Source organism: Abramis brama, assembly GCF_963993115.1.
Source record: "Abramis brama genome assembly, chromosome: 16".
NCBI lineage: Eukaryota > Metazoa > Chordata > Actinopteri > Cypriniformes > Leuciscidae > Abramis > Abramis brama.
Genome location: NC_139978.1, coordinates 20,266,013 through 20,289,084, shown reverse-complemented (window position 1 = coordinate 20,289,084; position 23,072 = coordinate 20,266,013). Strand labels below are relative to the sequence as shown.

General features: G+C 36.8%; 1 protein-coding gene across 2 annotated transcripts in view; it reads left to right on the top strand.

Moving 5' to 3' along the window:
* specc1la (sperm antigen with calponin homology and coiled-coil domains 1-like a) overlaps positions 1-22,178 on the top strand; it is a 33,764-nt gene extending 11,586 nt beyond the window's left edge. Inside the window, exons 2-17 of one of the 2 annotated variants that reach the window (XM_084138829.1) lie at positions 4,295-4,460; positions 4,570-4,723; positions 6,008-6,339; positions 7,335-8,633; positions 8,718-8,925; positions 10,008-10,081; positions 10,471-10,646; positions 12,028-12,191; positions 12,291-12,436; positions 14,297-14,387; positions 15,993-16,082; positions 16,910-17,072; positions 17,291-17,393; positions 19,375-19,491; positions 19,732-19,791; positions 20,871-22,178. In XM_084138829.1, coding sequence (XP_083994955.1) covers positions 4,332-4,460; positions 4,570-4,723; positions 6,008-6,339; positions 7,335-8,633; positions 8,718-8,925; positions 10,008-10,081; positions 10,471-10,646; positions 12,028-12,191; positions 12,291-12,436; positions 14,297-14,387; positions 15,993-16,082; positions 16,910-17,072; positions 17,291-17,393; positions 19,375-19,491; positions 19,732-19,791; positions 20,871-20,960 — 3,396 coding nt within the window. In that variant the 5' untranslated portion in view covers positions 4,295-4,331 and the 3' untranslated portion in view covers positions 20,961-22,178. Of the gene's footprint in view, positions 1-4,294; positions 4,461-4,569; positions 4,724-6,007; positions 6,340-7,334; positions 8,634-8,717; positions 8,926-9,968; positions 10,082-10,470; positions 10,647-12,027; positions 12,192-12,290; positions 12,437-14,296; positions 14,388-15,992; positions 16,083-16,909; positions 17,073-17,290; positions 17,394-19,374; positions 19,492-19,731; positions 19,792-20,870 lie in introns of both variants that reach the window. The other variant, XM_084138828.1, reaches the window with a different exon arrangement.
* Positions 22,179-23,072: the final 894 nt, after the last annotated feature.

Sequence of the window (23,072 nt, the reverse complement as noted above, 5' to 3'; positions counted from 1 at the left end):
GTCATTTGAGAAATTAATTTTTACATTTCATCAGAATTATTGCACTTTCACCTAAGCATAAATCAAGAGAATGTCACATGGTTTATTTAACCTAATCTAGTTTCCTGATTTATTATAGGCTATTTATCATATAAATGAACACTCTCTGTCTACATTATAAAATTCCAAATAGTAATTCCAAATTACATTAATGTTTTTTTTCTATTAAAACAATGAGCAAAAAAATATTGTATTGTAACACCGATGTTGCGTAATTGCATTAGGCCTATTCAGCAACCACAATCGCAAACAATATAATTGAGATTCATGTTTGGAGTTATTAGTTCTTCACTGAGAAGGTTTGATCACATATTTGGACACAGCAAACAGCGCAAGCTGCTCATGAAGGAACTCAGACTGGCTGTATGACACTTTCATTTGAGCAGAATATCTCAATGGACTTCGCTAAACTCCAGGTTAGATGTTTATCGGTGTTTTCCATCCGCGCTTCTTCTGCAGTGTAGAGAGAGCGTGTGCGCAATGTAGCCAGATTGCAAATATTACCGGGCAGAAAATGTATCCTTTTAAGAGAAAAGCTCTGATTGGGGGATTTAAACTCTTGACATCTATCAACCACAAACATGAAAGCTCATCAAAAAAATTTACGAAAAATTTTATTTTTATTGACAACGTTTTATTTTTTATGACGTTGGTGTCGTCTCGTCATCGTTTCGTCTTAGTCATGGAAAAAAGGATGTTGACGGAAAAAATTTGCCATGCGTTTCGTTAATGAAATTAACGCTACTGTTAATATGATGTTCAATTGGACCACCTCAGGCATAAGTGTCAAAATATACGTAACCATTCACACTTAGTTTTAACATTGTAGTAGAGTTTTTAAATTGATAAATAAATATTGGAGAGTTCAGTTTTCATTTCTGGAAGACTGACGCAGCATTTCTCTCAGGGTAGTTCTGAAAACATCTAGCCAGAAGTTGTGCTCCAAACCTCTCCCTTTAAGGGAATGTGTGCTGAAGCCTTTTTCCATTGGGGGGTCTGTAAATTGGAAATGAGCAAACGTTCTCCCACATCTCCCCACCCCCTGCCTCGCAACAGCTGTAAGATATTAGGCCTTATTTTCTCTTCCATTGAGAGACAGGAGGAACGGGCTCTGTGCCTTGCTATGATGGGGCTCGAGAGGACAATGGGGATCCATTAAATGAACGATCTGGAAAGATCTGCACCGTCCAAAAACAAGTGCAGAGGACTGGGTTGGAAAATCGAAGTTGTGATTCATGCTATCTTTCCAAAACATCTTGGAAACTACTGGCTAAGTTGCAGATCAAAACCAATTTCTCACTTTTTCAGTGGTCTCTCATAAAGACAGAAATGTTGGGTAATTTGCACATGATTGTATTAAAGTGATAGTTCACCTAAAAATAAAAGTTCTGTCATCATTTACTCGCACTCACCTGTTGTTCTAACCCTGCAGAACGCAAAAGACTTTTTCATGCAATTACAGTAAATGAGGACTGGAGCTTTCAAGCCTCAAAGGATGAAAAAGCGTCATAAAAGTGCACCGTTACATTCCAAATCCTTTGAAGCTATGAAGGCTACGTGTGACAAACAGACTGAAATTTAAGTTGTTATTCACTGATTCACTGAATTTGTTATTCATCATAATATTATTAAATATTTTGATTGATATCACAGCAACTTTTTAATGGAAAGCAGCCATCTGCTTTGTTCTGAAGCAAGCACACAACTTGCCCAATTCTGAATGTAGCCTTCGCGCTCAATGAATTCATTGAATTTCCACTAGAGATGCACAAATTGACCGGCCAGGGACCAGAATCAGCCTATTTTCTGCTGATCGGCCCGGCCAAAATGCCAAAATGATTGGCTAACTGCGCTTAAACGGTCAAAGACACACAAAATTAAGTCAAAATGCCCGTCTTGGTGAGTATTCAGTTAAACAGTCAGTTTTTGAATGTAAATAGTTGACAGCGCATGTTGTGTAACAGTTTATTGGATCCATGCATGAACTGTTAAAGTGACAGCAGCATAATAAACCTGCTGCTTTCTGTACTTGCTCTTGACTGAATAACTTCTGTAACTAATTGTAAGCATTAATCTGTATTTATCTTTTACAATGAAGACTATCCAGTGTTATTTTACATTTGATTACTTGAATTTCCGTTAGACCCACCTGCACAACTTAAAGCTGTGTTTTATTCATATCTCTCTTTATTCTATTGCATTTATTCGTGCTATTGTTTGAAATTTGTTTATTTGTTCTTATGTTATTACTGTCTTTTTACTTATTTTTTGCATTGAAAAAAAGTAGATTTTTGTTTGTATATGCTATAAATTATAGTTATTTGAAAGAAAACCTGAATCGTTAAAAATCGGTATTGGCAGGTCACACTTCGGCCAAGAAAATTGCAATTGGTGCATCTCTAATTTCCACCCGAGTGAGCTTTTAAATGCTTGATTGAACAATTGATAATCAGTGAGTTGAACTCAAGAATCAAATCAACTGGTTCATTGAAAATATCTGACTCAAACGAATGATTCATTCATAAAGTTATCTTATGGCTTTAGAAGAATATAGCACACAAGGTATATGGACCACTTTTATGGTACTTTCAAGGTACTGTGTTTTTTTTTTAAAGCTCAATTATAATTGCTTGGAAAAGAGTAGTTAGTACAGAGTTCAGAGTTTCTCTATTTTGTCCTCATAATGAAGTCATGGTTTTGAATCTATATGAGGGGTTAGTAAATAACAGAATTCATGATTGAAATTTAATTTTATTTAAATTTCATTAATGTTGTGTCCTTTGTTGTGCTGTGACCTATACGAGCGAGTTGTTTGTGGTGTGGTTAGCTTTGAAGCTGAATAGTGATATAATGAGGCTCCATTAATGCTCTTCAGATGTTCTTTCCGCGATAGAATCGAATAGCTCTGAACTCCAGGCACTATTAGTGTGTGATGCCCAGAATAATTACCCTGTAACTTGTTGCCCTCTCATTACTTGAAATCTGTTTCTCTGAACCGAATTGGTCTGAGATCATGCTTTCACTCTTTAGTTGGAATTTGTCTATAAAATAAAGTGTTTAAGTTGAAGGTTTTCCCGTTGTGCAGATGGGCAGCTCTGGTATTGTTATGTTGACCCTGTTCTGAGCACTTCCAGGATTTTGCTGCCTTTTAAGGCACTGTTTTTCAGCAGCATATACAGTAGAGAGCAACACCAGCAGCAGGCTCTTCTATGAACTCATGCTGAAGCCTCAAGCACAGCTGATGACAAGCTGTGCTTATGCGCCTAGTTTGCCTTGGTGCTTTACCACACAAGGTACACATGTGAGCCCGACCATGTCATTAGAACCAATCAGAACTCCAGCAGCAGTCCGCATCATGCTAAATTTGCCAAAAGGCTGTTTCTGATAAACTAGCTTTGGGAAAGATGTGATCTATGCTTTCAGCCTTTAACCCAGCCGGGCAAGTGCTCTTCAGCTGCTATTTTAGTCTCTTCTGCCCCCTGGTGCAATTAAACGGGTAGGCTGTTGACTCCGTTTCCTTCTGAACCTCTGAGTCTTTTCCTATGCGAGAAAAATAATAAAGAAAAACATTTAATAGGTGAAATGTCTAGTTTAAAATGTGCCAAGTAATCTTTTTTTATTTATTTGGTTATTATTTTGATTTATATCATGTGGTTATCAATGTGTATCATATGAATTGAAAAGCTTTTATGCAATTTTTCAAACATGTATTCTTAACCATATTTAAAAAAAAAACACTGAAAAACCTATACAATTTTTAACAAAAGTTTTTAATTTGATATACATTTCATTTTTTAATTGTAATAAGCTATCTTCATTCTTTATTTTAAACATTATCCAATATAAAAAAATATTTTTACAAATGGCATAAGTTCATAAATTTTCCCTGGAGTAATATGGTTTCACATGTGAACACAAATGATTCTGTTATTTTTAAGACTCACTGACCATGACACAGTCATGAGGTTCCTCTTTGTGATATTTTGTGATTGCTTTCTTCATGTTGGTTACTTTTAGCAAAAATAATTTGGCTGATAAATTTTTCAAATTTTTGTAATATTTTAAAACTAATATTCCAAACTACTTCTAAGAATTGTATTTCTAGTCCTTTTTTTATGATTTCAAGATGGTGACCCAACCACATTTTGCTTGTCGTTACTCTTTTACCAGGCCCGAGGATGAGTATAGCCATTAAGTAAACTTAGTCACAGTAAATCTATAAATTGTAACCTATATCCTCTCTCCCTCTGCATAGACTGAGGGGTAGATGTATCACCGGGAGCGAGCACAGTATGAAGAAAGCAGGCAGGCCAGTGGGGAATAAGGCAGCAAGCGGAGGAGGTAAAGGTGACGCAGTGGCGGCCGGGACCTCTGCTGGCAAAAGTGCTGTTAAGAGCCCTACCACAGCTCCGCTCTCCAAGGTAACTCCACTCTCTTGCTCAAATCAACAACTTCTATTTGTGATATGCAAACTAGTATTTGTTGGTTATTGTTACTTTTTTTGGTGATTCATTCATCTTTGATCAACAGGTCAAAAGCGATGATGATCTTCTAGCTGCTATGGCTGGGAGCAGTGCAGGGACAAACAGCAGTGTTGCCAAGGGCAAGAAATCAAACTCTACACACACAACATCCTGTGGAACAAACACTAATAATCCTGACACCAAGACCAAGACCAACTCAGGTATTTAACCTGCAAATATTTGCACTTCATCAGATTGGTACAAAACTTGGTAAATGTTTTGGCACTTGCTATGTGAACACAAACACACACACAAAAAAAACTCATGGACATGATTTGAAAAGGTTAAATTGTCCTGAAAAAAAAAAGTCACACTTTTGCTCCTCGAGGTTAAAAATGACCTCATTGAAAATGAATGGGAAACTAATTTTATCTAGTGGAAACATTTTGTACTGCGCCCAAACAAAATCTTGTTGAAAGCTACTTTTCGGAGATATCAACCTTAAATTCCTCGCAGTATTTAAAAATATACAGGTATATTTCATATAAAATTCAAAATAGTATTTTTGTGCACTTTTTCATAACAATAAACTTAAAACTTTTTTTAAAGTTTTTTCTTTTTTTTTCTTTCTTTTTTTTTTCTTTAGCAATAATCTGCCATTAGTCTTCTTTAAAAAAAAAAGAAAAGCAAACTTAAGTCTGTGCTCCAAAACATTCAAGATTTATGACAATTTAAATTTTATTTTCAGGTTTATGTTCAAAAAGTGAATAAATGTATAACTACTGCATAAATATAATTTAGTACCATAAAATCTGTATAAATATGATTTAGTACCATAAAATCCCCTAAAAATACTAGTCTATATATTAAATAAAAACCATCATCGAGCTAAAATATAGTAAATTAATTTCATTGAAATAAAAAAAAGTGGTAATTTTCTTCTTCCTTTTTTTGGTTATATTTAAAGCAGTATAATATAATATGATATGGTATAATAATCATATAATATACACAATATTATTACAAATATTTTGTTAATCTTGGTTATATTTAAAGCAGTTTAATATATAATATGATATAATAATCATATAATAAACACTACACAATATTATTAAACATTTAGTTTGATTTATTTCACAATATTCCCATTTTTAATAAGCAGCCATGCATATTGAAATGAAACAGCTTAATCGGAAAGATAAACAATTATTAAAAATACATTATCAATTTGATCACTTGCCATAATTTTTCAATACAAGCAATGAAGTGTCTCTTTTTAGCCTCTTCATCACACAATTTCACATTTTGAATTAAGCCTTTGCATACAGCATATATTTTGGCGACTATATAAACTGTAAAATCTTGGTAAAGACATGAAACTTATAGGTAAATTAACATTTGATCCCTGTATGTTAATATGGTTTTACATTTTGAACGGTTAAAGTTTCAGCATTGTGAGGTGTAGTTTCAGTCATTTTTCACATATTTGTCATTGTCTTCACAAGGCCCATCTGGTAAACGGACATCATCCACGGCCTCCAAGGAGTCAAATTCCTCACGAGACCGTTTACGAAACTCCAGAAACTCCAGCAGTAAGAAGCAGTCATTCCCTGGTGCCTCTGATCGAGCCCAGCCTAGACATTCCCGTGGACTGGCCCAAACCTCAGACTCAGAGTGCCGCATGAGCAAATCAAAGTCTGACGGTCAGCTAAGCGATAAAGTGGCCCTGGAGGCCAAAGTGAAAAATCTGTTAGGTCTGGCCAAGAGCAAAGACGTGGAAATCCTACAGCTACGGGGTGAGCTGAGGGACATGAGGGTTCAGCTGGGACTGCCTGAGGTTAGATTAACTTCTTATTATAATTTTGCTTTATGATCATTTAGATTTTTGGTCCAAACTACATACATATCATACTAAATAAAACAAGACTGTTTATAACATAGTTTAATGTTCCATTTTAATTGAAATACAATTTTAATGCAACAAAACTCTTTTGTGAATGTGTCCATAATGGAAAAATGTTTAACTACCATTTAAAGATCCAGAGAGTCAGATGCATGTAGCCAGCAAAGATAACATAGTAAACTAGTTTATGTATTGTCAATGAATTATTTTGTGGTACCCAATCTTTTATTTTATCACATTAAATTCAGACTGCAGTCTCACAACCCAGGTAAAATATAATTTATTTTTATAATGTTCTGTGGCACTGTAGATCCAGCAGCGGCATAGCAATAAAAAAAACTGCTCCAACCTAAATGCAGTACTACTGTAATTGTGGAAATGAAAAAAAAAAATATTTTTTTCAATCTACCAAAACAAAATTGCACAATCAGAGAACAAAATGCAGTTTAAGGCAAGCCAAAGTATGTTGCATTCCAATTTCCACCTGTTACTGCCTTAAAAATGTAATTGTGAGCTAAAGTTTAAAATAAGATGCAATTATGAGATATAAATCATTCTATGAGATATACTGTTGAGATAGTATTGAGTATTAAGTCACATTGCCAGACATTAAGTTGCTATTATGTGATATATTCACATTTTGAGACATTTAAATGACCTTTTTATTAAAAAAATTAATTGTTACTCAGAGGTGGAAAAAGGCTTCCATATTGACTCGATTAAAAAATATCTCTGTGATTTTAACAGATATGGCAAATAATTGGTCAGCTGTATAATTGTATTAGGATGTAGATAGTGCGTTTAAGTATTTATGTGGTGATGCAAGTACCAGTGAGTAGTGTTGGTGCATCTGTAATGTGACAGAACTGATTGTTAAGATTTAGAATAGACAAAAAAATGCACTCACTGTGATGTTATTGTATTCCTAGGAAGAGGAGGATGATGAGAGACCACCCGAGAGGGAGGCAGCCTCCGTGATCACAGCTGCAGATGTGGAATCAACGTTGCTGCTCCTGCAGGAACAGAACCAGGCCATTCGTGGAGAGCTCAACCTGCTTAAGAATGAAAATCGTATGCTGAAGGACCGCCTCAATGCTCTGGGCTTTTCCCTGGAGCAGAGACTGGATGGGGCTGAGAAGACTTTTGCCTTACCCTCTACCAGTCCTGAACTTTCCACTTCTGGAGGTGGTGGAGGTCATGGAGACTGTGCCGCTGTGTCCTTATCTGTGGAGGGATCAGCACCAGGCTCCATGGAGGACCTCCTTACTGGAGGCCAGCGAAGTGGCTCAACGGACAACCTAGACAGTGAGTCCAGTGAGGTCTACCAAGCAGTGACCTCAAGTGATGATGCCTTGGATGCTCCCTCAGGCTGCGGTTCCTCGTCGTCCTCCGAGTCTGAAGGTGGCGCCCCGGCATGTCGCAATTCCTCTCGAAAGGGGAGCAGTGGCAACACCAGCGAGGTGTCTGTGGCGTGCCTGACGGAGCGTATTCACCAGATGGAGGAGAACCAACACAGCACATCCGAGGAGCTCCAAGCCACTCTGCAGGAACTGGCCGACCTTCAACAGATCACGCAGGAGCTAAACGGCGAAAATGAACGCCTGGGAGAGGAAAAGGTTCTACTTATGGATTCACTCTGCCAGCAGAGCGACAAACTGGAGCACTGCGGCCGTCAGATCGAGTACTTCCGCTCACTCCTGGACGAGCACGGTGTGGCCTACTCGGTAGACGAAGACATCAAGAGTGGCCGATACATGGAGCTGGAGCAGCGCTATGTGGAGCTTGCAGATAATGCTCGATTTGAGCGCGAGCAGCTCTTGGGCGTGCAGCAACATCTGAGCAATACTCTAAAAATGGCCGAGCAGGATAACGCCGATGCTCAAAGTGTGATTGCAGCGCTGAAGGAGCGCAACCATCACATGGACCGACGACTTGAGGTGGAAAGGCAGGAGCGCTCCGGCATGGCGGTGGTGCTGGAGGAGTGTAAAGCTGCAGTCAACAATGATCAGGCTGAGCTGAGCCGCTGTCGGGCGTTACTGGAGCAGGAGAGGCAGAAGGTCGCTGAGCTCTACTCAATCCACAATGCCGGAGATAAGAGCGATATCCACCAACTCCTGGAGGGGGTTAGGCTGGACAAGGAGGAAGCTGAAGCCAAAGCCTCCAAACTACAGGACGATTTGGGCCACGCTCGCACGGAGGTGGCGTGTCTCCAGGACACCCTCAACAAGGTGAGCATGAGCACTGGTTCAGTTGATTTAAGAACTGTTAGGAGTTTGAGTACTTAGTCCATCTCTCCTCTTGTGGTGGTCCAGCTGGACGCTGAGTACAGGGACTTCCAGAGCGAGGTGCAGAAAGAGTTGGCCGAGCAAAAGAGGGTTTTAGAGAAACAACGTGAGGACATGCAGGAGAAAGAGACGGAGATCGGAGACATGAAGGAGTCGATCTTTGAGCTGAAGGATGAAGTGGAGCAGCACAGAGCCGTCAAACTTCATGATAACCTCATCATCAGCGACCTAGAGAGTGAGTTTGACAGATTTTGATTTACACACGATGATTTTGCTTTAACTGTTCAGCATAGTCTTGCAGTATAAGGTCTGATCTGTTTGGCAGCTTATTCTGATCAAGAACCATCCACTTACAAAAGAAGAGACTGTACAAATCAGTGTTGCCCAACCCTGTTCCTGGAGGTACACCAACAGTGCACATTTCTGATGTCTGACCCATCCATTTTAGGTGTTGAAGTCTCTACTAATGAGCTGTTGAGGTGATTCAAGTGTGTTTGATTAGAAAGAGTTGGGGTGCCTCCAGGAACAGGGTTGGGAAACGTATTACATGTAAAGCAACCAACCAGTTTATTTTTTACATACCATTTAAGGGCAGGTAGATCTAAAATGGATGATACCACACTTGTAGCACAGGAAAAAACTAAAATATAGTGTTACAGTGTCCATGAGCAGTTGTAGAGAAAACGTGGAAATGTATAGACGTGGTGATCAGAATTTCTATCTGTTCAAAAGTAAGAAGTACCTGATTATTTCACAGAGAGAAAACAAGTTTCCTTGTGAATATCTAGTTTCCTGCTGAAACACTGGTACATTTTAAACATGATTTTTTCCCCCTGCTAGAAACCTGCACGTCCTGACTTCTGTCAGGTAGTCTTTTCGCATGTGCTTTTCAGTTTTGTGTGCAAGAAGCATCAGATAATATGAATATGATTGTGGAAAGTTCGGGTGCATGCCGTCAAAACTAGGAGAGGCTGTAATTGGTGTATCTTCCTCATATGACCACATGATGGTGCCAGTCGTTCAAGAACATGGTTCACTTATTGTGTTAGTAGTATGAAACCACAGTAAATAAATAATTTTTTTCTAACATCACTTGACTGCTACAGTTCACAAATATCAGTGAAAATTGTAAGAAGAGATTATATCATTTATTAAATTGACCTTTTATCTTTTGTGGTGATATTTAGAATGCATAATGATTTTATTTTATAATCACTGTTTCTGCAGTGCAGAAATTGTTTTCTTCTTTCCCCCCATATGAACCCTGTTTGCCCTCAGTTCACATGCTCACTCGCTCTCCTTCCGGTTTCCTGGCAGATTCAGTGAAAAAGCTTCAGGATCAAAAGCATGACATGGAGAGAGAGATAAAGATACTGCACCGTAAACTTAGGGTAAGTGAGGGCAAGGGCGGCACTCCATGCAGTCATCTGAGGACCCGGCTTTCAGAGACTGGCATCATTTGAAAGGGTGTCCTCAGCTTCTGAGTGTTATGTTAGGATTTCTTATCAGAGAAAATTCATCTAACATACATTCTTTGTGGACATGAGCCCACTTTTATTGTTTAATTCATTTTTGACTTAACCCATTTATGTCCAGATCTTTCATATGAATATACTTCGCAGTTCTTTTGCATTTTAATTTATTTTATTTTATTTTAAACCTTTTGCATTACATTTAAATACATTTATTTTCTTTTAAAAAATTACATTCATTAAATGTTTGTGCATGTCTAAAATTATGCCTCTTGTGCCTCTGTGCTTGTGCATTTATTTATGTTCAGGAAGAGTCTGCAGAGTGGCGTCAGTTCCAAGCGGATCTGCAGACTGCTGTGGTTATTGCTAACGACATCAAGTCCGAAGCTCAGGAGGAGATTGGTGACTTACGGCGCCGTCTGCAAGAAGCCCAAGAGAAGAACGAGAAGTTGGGCAAAGAACTAGATGAAGTTAAAAACCGCAAGTAAGTGTTAAAAGCTTGGACATAGTGTTATGCTGGTGGTAAATATGTACACTACTCAGTGTTTTTAATATGTTGCTTCAAAAACTCGGTTTCATAAAATCATTATCTTTGCCTATCACAATTCATTCATAGAATTGCCTCCTGGGATTATTTTAGAAGGCAGCATATTTTTGCATCCTACTGTAGTGTTGTCATGATAGCAAACTTCGATCTTAACACTACTACTTAACCTAAAACAACAGAAAAAGTAATTGAATTATAGAATACCCACATGGCACTTAGAATTCATTATTTTATTTATTAAATAAAAAACCCATGAAATCTCTCACTTTACCAGTGTATGCCTGCCTGCTATTTGAGCATTTTCTCCCATTTAAAAAAAAAAATTGCATGCCAGTGCCACCACCACACAGGCCTATGGTTAGCATCTACCAGCCTGTGATCCAGCTGGGCCTACAGGGTCACCTTGATTTTGCCAAGTAACACATGTTCCTAGATCAACATATTTTACCCATAACGTATCTCTAAAATCTGAGGGAAATGATATGTGTATAACACTTATATAGAAGCACCTTACCCTGGTTGTAAGCCTTAACTTACAAAGATGTTGATCCAGGAACATGTTATTCAGTGAAGAACAGTGAGTGATTTTTTTTTTATTTATTTTTTTTATTAACATTATAGATACAGACAGCAGCAAGTAAGTACTTGTATATTAGGCTGCTGTCACTTTAAGGCCTAATGCACTGATCGTATTGGCACACATCTGAATTTCTCCCAAATGTTCACTTCACTTAAGTCGTAACCAACTGTATTTATGTGAGTGCTCGCCCAGATGGGCATTTTGACATAATTGTGTGTGTATTTGACTGTTCAAGCACAATAAGTTGCGAAAGAGATCTGAATTTGAGATTGCATGCTGTGCGCGCTTAGAGTGTGCAAATTCTTGTTTTTTAGGCTTATTTCGCTTAATAACTCTTTTTAACATGAAGCAGGTCCTGCGCTTTGTTTTCTCATTCATGCATGTTCCTTTATCGCTCTAACCTGTCAATAACTTTAGGCAATCCTACGCTGCACGGATTTAATATAAAGTTTTGCACAGCCAGTGTGCCTTCAGGGAGTGGAAACCAAGCTCTCTTATTAAAACGCTATCATTCTTAAAGTACCGGTACTAGTAAATGTTATCGCGAAATGCTTCTAGTACCGTTATTAGAAGAGCCTTGGTTTAAATATCTGTGAGCACATATGTTTGGGTTAATTATATTAAGGCCTATATGTAGCACATGAGGGTCACCCAAACGTTTAAATTTAATAAAGAGTTTCCTGTCTGTGAGGAGACAGAGTATCCATGTTGAAAATGTGACTCTGTGTTATGTCAAAGGCAAGACGAGGAACGTGGACGTGTGTACAACTACATGAACGCCGTTGAGAGGGACCTGGCTGCACTCAGGCAGGGCATGGGACTGAGTCGACGCCCCTCCACGTCTTCCGAGCCATCTCCCACCGTCAAAACTCTCATCAAAAGCTTTGACAGTGCCTCACAGGGTATCACACCATTGTTAAGCGTTGCTCTAAGTTTCATGTGTATGGGGCATCTTTAATTTTTTCAGAGGTTTAATTTAGTCTATTCTGGTGTGGCCACAGGTCCTGGAGCTAATGGGACTGCAGTTGCTGCCGCAGCTGCCGCTGTCACAACCACGACCACAACCACAACTGCCCCCTTACCCCGCACACCTCTCAGTCCCAGCCCTATGAAGACCCCGCCTGCTGCTGCTGTCTCACCAATACAGGTAGCTAAGAGTTACACAATGACACATAATATATTATGCAGTGCTGCAGAGAGAGTTGTTTTCACTGTGAATGTCAAACAGTAGCATTCTGACTCTTTTCGTGCTTGTTGAACCTCGGAAACCTCTGAGACAGCAGCAGTTCCTCCTCCTCCGGGCCTCTTGACAGTTCTCACAGCATCGGCTCATTCATGAGAACTGTGGAATTTCCATTGTGGGATAGTTTGGTTTTCTTTACGTTTTATTTCTAGTGTAGCCGTCACTTCTGATGCGGTCTGGATGTCAAACATCCAACAAGTTTTTGGGTTCCAGTAATGCAAGACCCTGTCCTCCGTTCCTCGGTGCTTGATAAAAAAAATTGCACATTATCATATAGCTTGTCAAAAGAGCTTTTCTTATGCAGTTAGCACTATGCCAAGCTATTAAGCTGAACTGTTAGTTTGCTAACCGAAGGTTAACAGAAAACACAATTGAGCTTGGCAATCGACGTCACTGTGCAGTGCATTCTGGGACGTAAACAAGAGGGCGCCGCCACATCGGGCGAGACTTAAAACAACCACTTAGGGTGAATTAATTTGTCATGATATTTTGTTCTAGTTAATCAGAAGAGCTCTTCTTAAGCAGTTAGCGCTATGGCTAATAAGCTAGGCTGTTAGCTTGCTAACCAAGGGTTAACTTAACACACAAATAAAGGAAAATGTTATATTTTTGACAACTGTTTTTTAGCTTATCAAAAGAGCATTTGAAACAATTTAGTGCTATGCTAAGATAGTTGGCTAATGTGTTAGCTTGCTAATTGGAAAAACAAAGGAAGGGAAATGTTTAATTTGTCATGATATCTTGTTATAGCTAAAAAAAATAGCTTTTCTTAAGCGATTAATGCCAAGCTAGTAAGCCAAGTTACTAAACCTAAGGCTATCAAAAAAAAAACCTGCAAAGGGATAGTTTTATTTGTCAAATCTTATTCTAGCTATTGATGAGAGTTTTTCTTAACTAGTAGTCTGAGCTGTTAGCTTGTGAACTGAAAGATAAAGAAAAACACAAAGCAGTAAAAAGAAGGTAAGTTTTGACCATTCATTTGACCATTTTAGCATATAATGTGATGTAATTTTATTTTAGAATTCTGTGGGACGATATGATCTTTGCTTGACAAAGGTCCTATCAAAACAACCAAAGCTCACATTGCAAACCAGTGTATGAAACTAATCCCAACCTCATTTCTCACCTCAGTGTAACGCTTGGTGATCGCAAATGGTTTTTGATATTGGCCGCATATATCAAAGTGACACCCTTAAAAATGTTCAGCACTGAAGTTAGATAAGAATGATTGTCAGGGCATTATTGAGGTAGAGAGAGGTGAGGTAAGGACAGCAGAGGAAATAGATCTAAAGTCATATCCTTCTGAGATGTTAGCTGCACAGTCTGCAGCTACTTTTGATTGATGTAGAAATCGAGTAGCATTCTAGGGAAAAAGAGCGAAACGGATTTAACTCAAGCTGGCCACAATCTAGCAGTGGATGTGTAACCTGTCTAGCAGAAGTAATGAAGGGAAAGAGACCTTTTACGAGGATCAGATGCTAAGGCTTATAAAAGCTACCATTATTTTTTTCAAGTGCAGAAAAAGCACATGTGGAGCTCTTAAATGAAATGGAGATATGAATCTATCTCAGTAGTGGTGTAGATTATTTGAGATATTTATCTTTTCATGACTTCCTGTCGTAATCCTGCCTTACCTGAAGTGACTCTGCGGTCGTTATTCAGTCACGCTGTTATCTTTGGTTCAGATCAGACCAGTTGATAAAAATGTATGCTACTGAATATATTGAAGATGATTTAAATACTGTTTATGTTAATCACCTACAGAGACACTCCATCACTGGTTCTATGTCCGCTGCAAAGCCCCTCTCCTCGCTTACTGACAAAAGACCCAGCTACACAGACATCAGCATGCCAGGTAACAAAAACTATTAAAGTTTTTTTTCTGTTGTTTCAAATGATCCTTATTGATCAATGTTTGTAGTTAATTTCAGCACACCCATTGATTTATTACCTTTTTGTTTTATTGCTTCAAGTCATGTCAGCTTTTCCTTTCAGTAGCCAATGTCGGTCATCTCTAACATGTTCTAACATCTAATTTATTGAATAAGAGTACAACATTTTTGTCATGGAATTGATGAATTGATGAAAGTGGAATAAGAAAATTCATTGTGTTGCTAATGTGCTGTATGAAGTTATAACAGTGCAAAAAATCACAGTCACAAAGTATCAAAGTCAAAGTATACTATGTTGGCCCCAAGAGGATATTTGGTGTAGACACCATGTTGCTACATAAACAAAAGAACAAATGACACACATTCCAACATAAAAACACATAACACAAAAATATAAATGCATAAACAAAACAAAAAACACAAAATAACACCAAATTCTCCCCAAGTAGGTGCTTTAGAACAAACAAAAATAATTTATAAATGACCTTTTATTTGAATGACTCCTTCAATACAATATAATAATTACACCACTAATAATGAATTGTATATAATTAATATATTATGCCTAGGACCAACATCATAACATTTAATATCTGTCAAAATTGAAATTTCCAGTAGAGTAAAAATTATGGAAATTGATTAAATGTGTATATATATAAAAATTCTGCCTAAGCTCAATTCTAAAATATTTCATCTGTTAGAAATTATTCTTTGTGAGTGCAATGTCTATAAAATGTTTTTTCTTTTCTAGTAATCACAAAAAAACAACAACTGGAAATGTATTAGTCAAAAGTTGTGGGAAGCCTTAGTGAACGATCAAATGACTGCTTTTTCATGACTTATGACCCATTGCAAAAACAAAAATCGCATGCATAATGTGAATCACATCCCGACTTTCCAGAAGTCGTAACGGGGTGAATGTCCTAGGATTTAGATCTGGGAGGTAGTTTTCAGATGCTTTCCCAACACTAGAAGTTTATGACAGATGTGACAACTCATGCGAAAATACACCAAGTACGAACAAATACTCAGGTTTTAATACCCCCTCCCCACTCTTTTTAAAAAAATTTATGCTGGAAAAAGCGGCAGTGTGTGTTTGTGAACGTGCAAGAGAGGGCAAAGAGCCCTTTATGTCATGCTTGTTTTTGAGACGTCCGGCTGCTTACCAGGAACTCTTATCATCCTCTGGGAAATGACACTGTTATGATTGGTGGGATGACTTTCATGTGGGGGCGATCGATTGCCCCTCTGACCCTTTACAGCTATTGAGATTTGTTGGCTGTCAACTTCAGTTTTTTTACCCTCTAATGTTCCTTTCAATTTCATAAATAGATTTCTTTGATTATATTTGCAATAGCATTTGATTGTCATTGATTCAATGTGCAATAACATTTTATTGTTAATATGTCAATTTAGCATTGTGTGTTTGTAGACTGCACCATTCATTCTTTTCTTTCATTGTTTTTTCCCCTTGAATTGCCAGAGTTCTATTTAGCTCCCAGATGAACTGATAAGAGATATTAAAATCATGATTATGACATTATATCTCTGTCTTTCTTTGTCTGCAGCTGAGCATCTACTCAGAGCAGCCAATGGCAGTCGTCCCACTTCAGCTCTTCAGAGAGTCTCGAGCATGGACACATCAAAGACCATAACAGGTGACGCTCAGAGCCATTTAAAATCAAACGAATACAAACACAATGCTTATAATAAACCCTCAACTAATGCACTCATGCTGTAATGTCTTGTTCATAAATTCAAAAGTGTTTGAGGTCAGTAAGTTTTGAGACCATAATCAGCAAGGATGCATTAAATGGATCATAAGTTACAAAATATTTCTATTACAAATAAATGCTGTTCTTTTTAAACTTTCTATCATTTAAAGAATCCTGAAACAAAAACAATTATGATTAAAAGAAATATTCCTTGAGTACAAAATCAGGATATTATAATGATTTCTGAAGGATCATGTGACTCTGAAGTCTGGAGTAATGGCTGCTAGAAATTCAGCTTTACCATCACAGAAATAAATTACATTTTAAAATATATTCAAATAAAAAAGTTATTTTAAATTATAATGATATTTCACAATATTACTGTTTATCTTAAATTTCAATCTTACCAACCCTGAACTTTTGAACAGTATTGTACATTCTAGGGGTACTAGGGGTGAAAATATTTCTTCTGACAACAATGACACTTTTCATAATTATTTTCATATTCCGAAGACACTGATGCAACTAGAGGGACAATTAAATAAATGCATCCATGCAGGAAGTAGATTTGATTTTTAGTAAAAGAGCAGATGAACACATAATACATTATACATAAACAGTATTATAATACATATAATCAGTTATTCAATTCCATTATTGATGCATGTGACATGTAATACAGCGAGTTTTATACCACTAGTATAAACCAAAAGAGTAGGGACTACTGTTACCCAAATGATGATCAAACTTTTCCTTTCTCCACTGTTTAGTGTCTCGGAGAAGCAGCGAAGAGGCAAAGAGGGATATCAGTACTCCTGATGGAGGCCCATCTTCCTCTCTGATAGCCATGGGCTCTTCTGCACCTCCTCTCTCCCTGTCATCTTCCTCCTCCCCCACTGCCTCCGTCAATCCCACAGCACGCAGCCGCCTTCGGTACGCACCCGCCTAGAACTGACTCTAACTACACACAGGCTGTCTCATACACACTTTTGTTTCGCTTCTCATATAAATGTAATGGTGATCAATGGACATGCATTTTGACCTGTTCAAAATATACTGTGCTATAAATCTAAACTGCTGGAATGCTTTTTCTGAGTTGAATAATAACAAGGTTGCTAAAACAATCATTATTGTTTTGTTTATCCATCTAGAGAGGAGCGAAAAGACCCTCTGTCCGCTTTGGCTCGTGAATATGGTGGTTCTAAAAGAAATGCACTGCTGAGATGGTGTCAGAAGAAAACCGAGGGCTATCAGGTTGGTTCCCTGACATGTAAAATAGAAGCACAAAATATCTATCTATCTATCTATCTATCTATCTATCTATCTATCTCTCTCTCTCTCTCTCTCTCTCTCTCTCTCTCTCTCTCTCTCTCTCTCTCTCTCTCTCTCTCTCTCTCTCTCTCTCTCTCTCTCTCTCTCTCTCTCTATATATATATATATATATGTCTGTGTGTGTGTATATATATGTAGATATAGCTAGATAGATATATACACACATACACGCACACACACACACACACACACACACTCTCTCTCTCTCTCTCTCTCTATATATATATATCTCTGTCTGTGTGTGTGTATATATATATATATATATATATATATATATATATATATATATATATATATATATATAAATATATCTCTGTCTGTGTGTGTGTATATATATATGTAGATATAGATAGATAGATAGATAGATATATACACACATACACGCATATATATACACACACACACACACACACACACACACACACATATATATGTGTGTGTGTATGTATGCATGCATGTATATTTATATGCTTTCAAAATTCTTGTGCCTATTTATTTATATATTTCTGAATGTAATAATAAAATGCGACTTGGACTTGTATGCGACTTGTTTCTGTTTTTTTCTCTCTCTCTCAAAAATGCAGTTTAATATAGCATAGTTTTTAACCGTGCAGCAAACGTTTTAAAATATTTTGAAAAATGACTTTTTAAACCGTTTAACTGATAAAATTCTTACTGTCGGTTAACCAATTAATTTTGAGCATCCTTGGAAGTTTAAATCTTTCCAAATCTCAGATGTCATCTTTGTCCACAGAATAATAGTCATGTTATATACCTGTTATATAATTTTTTTAAATTTCAGTGAAATGCTGTTTCCTACTTAAACAAGGTCTTTCTCTTCCACAAAAGCTTGTGTGGTTGTCATAGTCACTGTTTATCAAGATCCTCACCAGGAAGTTCGCTGAATTTCTCTGGCATTTTAAATGGCTCTTGACGCAAACCATGGTCGTCAGCAGCACTTCTGAGAACAAACTCGTTGAATGTGCATCAACTGGACATTTTTGTTTTTAAATAAGTAGCAACATAAATCCTTAAATAAATATTTATTGGTTTGTGAACGGATGTTTTTTTCTTCACTTTTAAATTTCATCTTCTTCAGTAGTTTCCTACTACACATTAGGCCTACTAAGTTTGAAAAGTCAGCGCTTCATAAACAAATGAAGCTTACTGTTACCTCGCTTGTTTGCACATATTTTAGAGAAGTAGGGTAAACATTTTTCTGATTGGGTTAGTCAGTGTTAACCACCAAGACTTTACCCATGTGTGAAACTACTAGCTGTGAACACAGCTGATGAAAACTCATGATTATCAAAGTGGAACGGAAGAGGAATGGCATGACGCTTTTATTTTAGATATAAGCATAAGATAATATAGGAACAAAAGAAGCTGTTTTATTCCTTTCAGAACTCCCTATTTATCACTAGAGAAGGTTGTTCTGAAAAATGAAGTGCATAAGTAATTCCACATTAAATGTCAGCCACAATAACTAATGTTCCTGATGCATCAGTAGTAGTTCTTATAGTACATGTGTGAATATATGAGCTGGAGAGAATGAAGGCTCTCTGCTCTTCTGCCACACATTAAGGTTAAAAAGTGAACTTCAGGACAGTGTCAAATACGTTCGTAGAAATGGATCTGAAACATGTTATTTTGCTCTTTCGAGCATAAATGAGGTTGTGGGAAAAGCTATGAACAGGAAATTTGCTTCACACCACAGGAAGATGAGAAGATTTTGCAATGTTTGTGGGGTAATGTTCCATTGAATGTGTTCCACTGAATTTCTTACAGAAATTCTCTAGAATCTGGTTTTAAATGTATTGCATCTTAAATTTCATAATCTCACGTTTTTAGTTCATGTTAATGCGAAGTCCAGGGGCTTTTATAAAGTCTGTTTGTTCCACAGAACATCGACATTACCAATTTCAGCAGCAGCTGGAATGATGGACTGGCCTTCTGCGCTGTCCTTCACACATACCTGCCTGCTCATATTCCCTATCAAGAGCTCAACAGTCAGGACAAGGCAAGTACACTACTGATTCTGCATCATGACTATGCCTTATAGTCATGATGTCTATAGTATTTGGACTGTGTCCCCAGTATTTGGTCCGTTAAAACACACTTAAAAAAAAAACAAATATCTAACCGAGTAGCATTTATTTAAAGATTTCTCAAGCCTATGAGAACAGATCTTTGTTATTTTTTAGGTTAATCTTGGTTTTATTATTTGTTGTTAATCTCACAACTAGTTATTTGTTTTCAGAGACGAAATTTCACTCTGGCCTTCCAAGCTGCAGAAAGTGTGGGCATCAAGTCCACTCTGGTAAGTAGGTCTTTTGCATTAGCTTTATTACAACAGCTCATTCAGGGCAGCTGATGAAGTAAGCCTGTAGTTTGCACACAAATGGGCATGTTCAGTAGTCTGAGAGTTTCACTGGACGTGCAGAAAGACCTAATGCTGATCTAAGGCACTCTGTTTATCATCATTTCTGTCCTCCACTCCCATCCTGTAAGCTGACAGCAGGTGAAAAGCTGGAAACACTTAATTATCATCCAGCGCTGTTTACTTATAGCACACAATATAGAATTGTTTTCTTATTGTGAACTACTTAAACAATAGTTTCAGCATGCACTGAAGCTAAAGCAAATCCTAGAAATGAATACAATTTTCAAAATCATGGAGAAGTCATACAAATGTATATACTGAACATAGACTACTATTCAAAAGTTTTTGTTTTTTAAGTAAAATACTTTTATTCAGCAAGGACACACAATTGATCAAAAGTGATAGTAATGGCATTTATAATGTTAAAAAATATTTCCTTATAAATGCTGTTCTTTTAAACTTTCTATTCATCAAAGAATCCTGAAAAAAAAGTGCATCATAGTTTTCACAGAAATATTAGGCAGCACATTGTTTTCAAGGTATAATAAGGAAAAAATTACATTTTAAAATGTATTAAAATAGAAAACCAATATTTTCAAATGTAATAGTAGTTCACAATATTACTGTTTTTTTAACTGTATTTTTAATCAAATAAATGCAGTGTAAATTGTTCATGTGTTCTGCTGTAAAATATTTTGGCTGGAATTTGATAGACTACATTTTATATATATATATATATATATATATATATATATATATATATATATATATATATATATATATTTATATATATATATATATATATATATATATATATATATATATATATATATATATTATTAGAGGCATTTGTAATAGTTTAAAACATCCCTGGATATCTCTGCAAATAGTTAATTTTTTTTTTTTTTTTTTTTCATAAAAGTCATGGAATCTTCATGGAGTTTCACTGATTTCTTGAGTGGTATAATGTGCCTTTTTTTTCAAATACACTTTAATTATCTCTCTTTCTCTTTTAGGACATCGATGACATGGTCCATACCGAAAGACCGGACTGGCAGAGTGTTATGACTTACGTCACCGCTATCTACAAGTATTTTGAGACCTGAGTACATGTCCTTTTACACCCCACCATATCATCCAGGCCTAACCCTAGCACAAAGTCATATTACATCGATCACAAGGACAATTGCATTAGCATATGCTGATATGGCGTGATACATTGATTATATCAAGGAAATCCTCCACAGTGGAACTCGGCTGCTAATGCGTAATCAGTTTGCCTTGGCAATAGTGCTTCAACTCACTGTCGGGAGACCCTAAAACACTACGGACTTCACATCCAGTTACTACTTCTAAGTGTGGATGATCTGAGCCTGTGGATTTGAAATCAGTCTCGAGGAACAGCGTGGACCCGCTTGTGACCCCGTGCCTTTTGCCGCCCCGAGTTCTTGCGTCCAGACAAGCATTTGGAGCAAGTTCTTCACCTTAATTCACAACGTGCAACAATTGAACTTGTTTTAAAAGAGCGAGACCTGCGGATTGCTCAAAGCAGTGCCTAATTGAAACGCTTTATTGGAGAAGCACTTCAGTAGAGGAGAATTGTACACCAATAGGAGTTATTCACTACAGCACACAGTTAGTGGTTTAACGTTTTACAGGATTGTTTTGAAAGCTCATCGTGGGCGCCTTTGTTACGACTGTGACCGATCTTGGCTTGAAATACTACATATTAAATAGGGAGGTCAGCAATAAGCTTATGTAACCTTTTGAGCCATTTCATATGACATTAGTGCTGCTCAACAACAGTATGATACTGTAGAAAACACTACAACAGATTTGCAGCACATGTGCATGTACTGTCCAGTGTATTAGTCTGAAATAGTATACCAAAAATGAAATCTTGTTTGTGATGCAGTTAAGCTAACTTCCTTCAGTACTAATCAAATGGTATGTTCTTTCTCAGGATAAGAAAGTCTTATCGATATTTATCACGACGAATAATCATATGTGATTCATAATATGTTATGCGCACCAATACCTGCACATTTTATAGTTTGCAAAGCACAAAAATCATCTTACATGCACTAATTGAAGATGTAAATGAAGCTACATTCCAGTGCATTAATATGGATGAATAGAATTGATTTATAGAGATTTTCTGCATGAGTGAGTGTGAAATCCTAATCGTCACATATATCCTGTTTTCCAGCTGTGCTGAATTCAGGCATCGCTCTCTTTTCATGAGTATGAAAGACTTTGATGTTTCCCACCTGTCTGCAAATAACACTTACTACAAGACATTAAAATAAAAACAATAATGATAACATAGGAATTTTTCATGAGAATTTTCATGAAAAATGTGAGGTATGTGTCTTATTTTCTAAACGCTTTGATTCTTTTAATAGAGTATTTAATTTTTCCATTCCCGAGGAGCATTTTGAATTGTTTGAAATAATGCCGTTTCAAATTCCAGTGCGTGTTTAGCCAAGCAGTTTATTTTTAGCTCTCAAACATCTGAGAGAAAGACCAATCTGCAGTTATTCTGGTAAACGTTTAAGATTCTTAAGAGTCGTTTTTACATTAAGTGCGTCTTTGGTTTTAACAGTGTAAGTTACTGTACTTCACCTTTGGACCATCATCACATATTCATTTTAAATAAATGACAGATTGATCTTTGTTTGAACCTGACCAAATGTTTTGTTCAGGAGCCTCATATCAGCTTGATTTACTAAAAAAAAAAAGAAAGAAAAAGAGGCATGTTGAGATGGACCTGGATATGTCTGTTTTATGTGCTTCGTCCAGCTTTCATCACATTAATATGAATGTAATACAGCAAAAGGCTTCTCCAGCTGTTGCCTTTTAGATTGTTACTTTATGCCAGTTTATTTTCTGTTCTTGAACTCTTTTGCTGCCCTTTGTTTAGTTTTTTTTATATATATATAATTATGAGAGCATTATCTTAATAAAAAAAGGGTAAATGTTTTCCTTTTTATAAATAAATGTGAAGAGCAATCAATATGCTTTTTCTCCTAAATGAATCAGTTGTGGTGTGTACATGTTTATGATTTAGTTATGTTTTTCTTTGCATTTTTGTTCATTTAATTTAGCTAACCATTTAATTCTCAGGAGTTCTTTAGCTCAGCGTAGAGAAATCGCTTTTCGGCTTTAAATTTTTTTCAGAGATAGATTAATTGGTCTTTATGAATCTAGGTGAACAA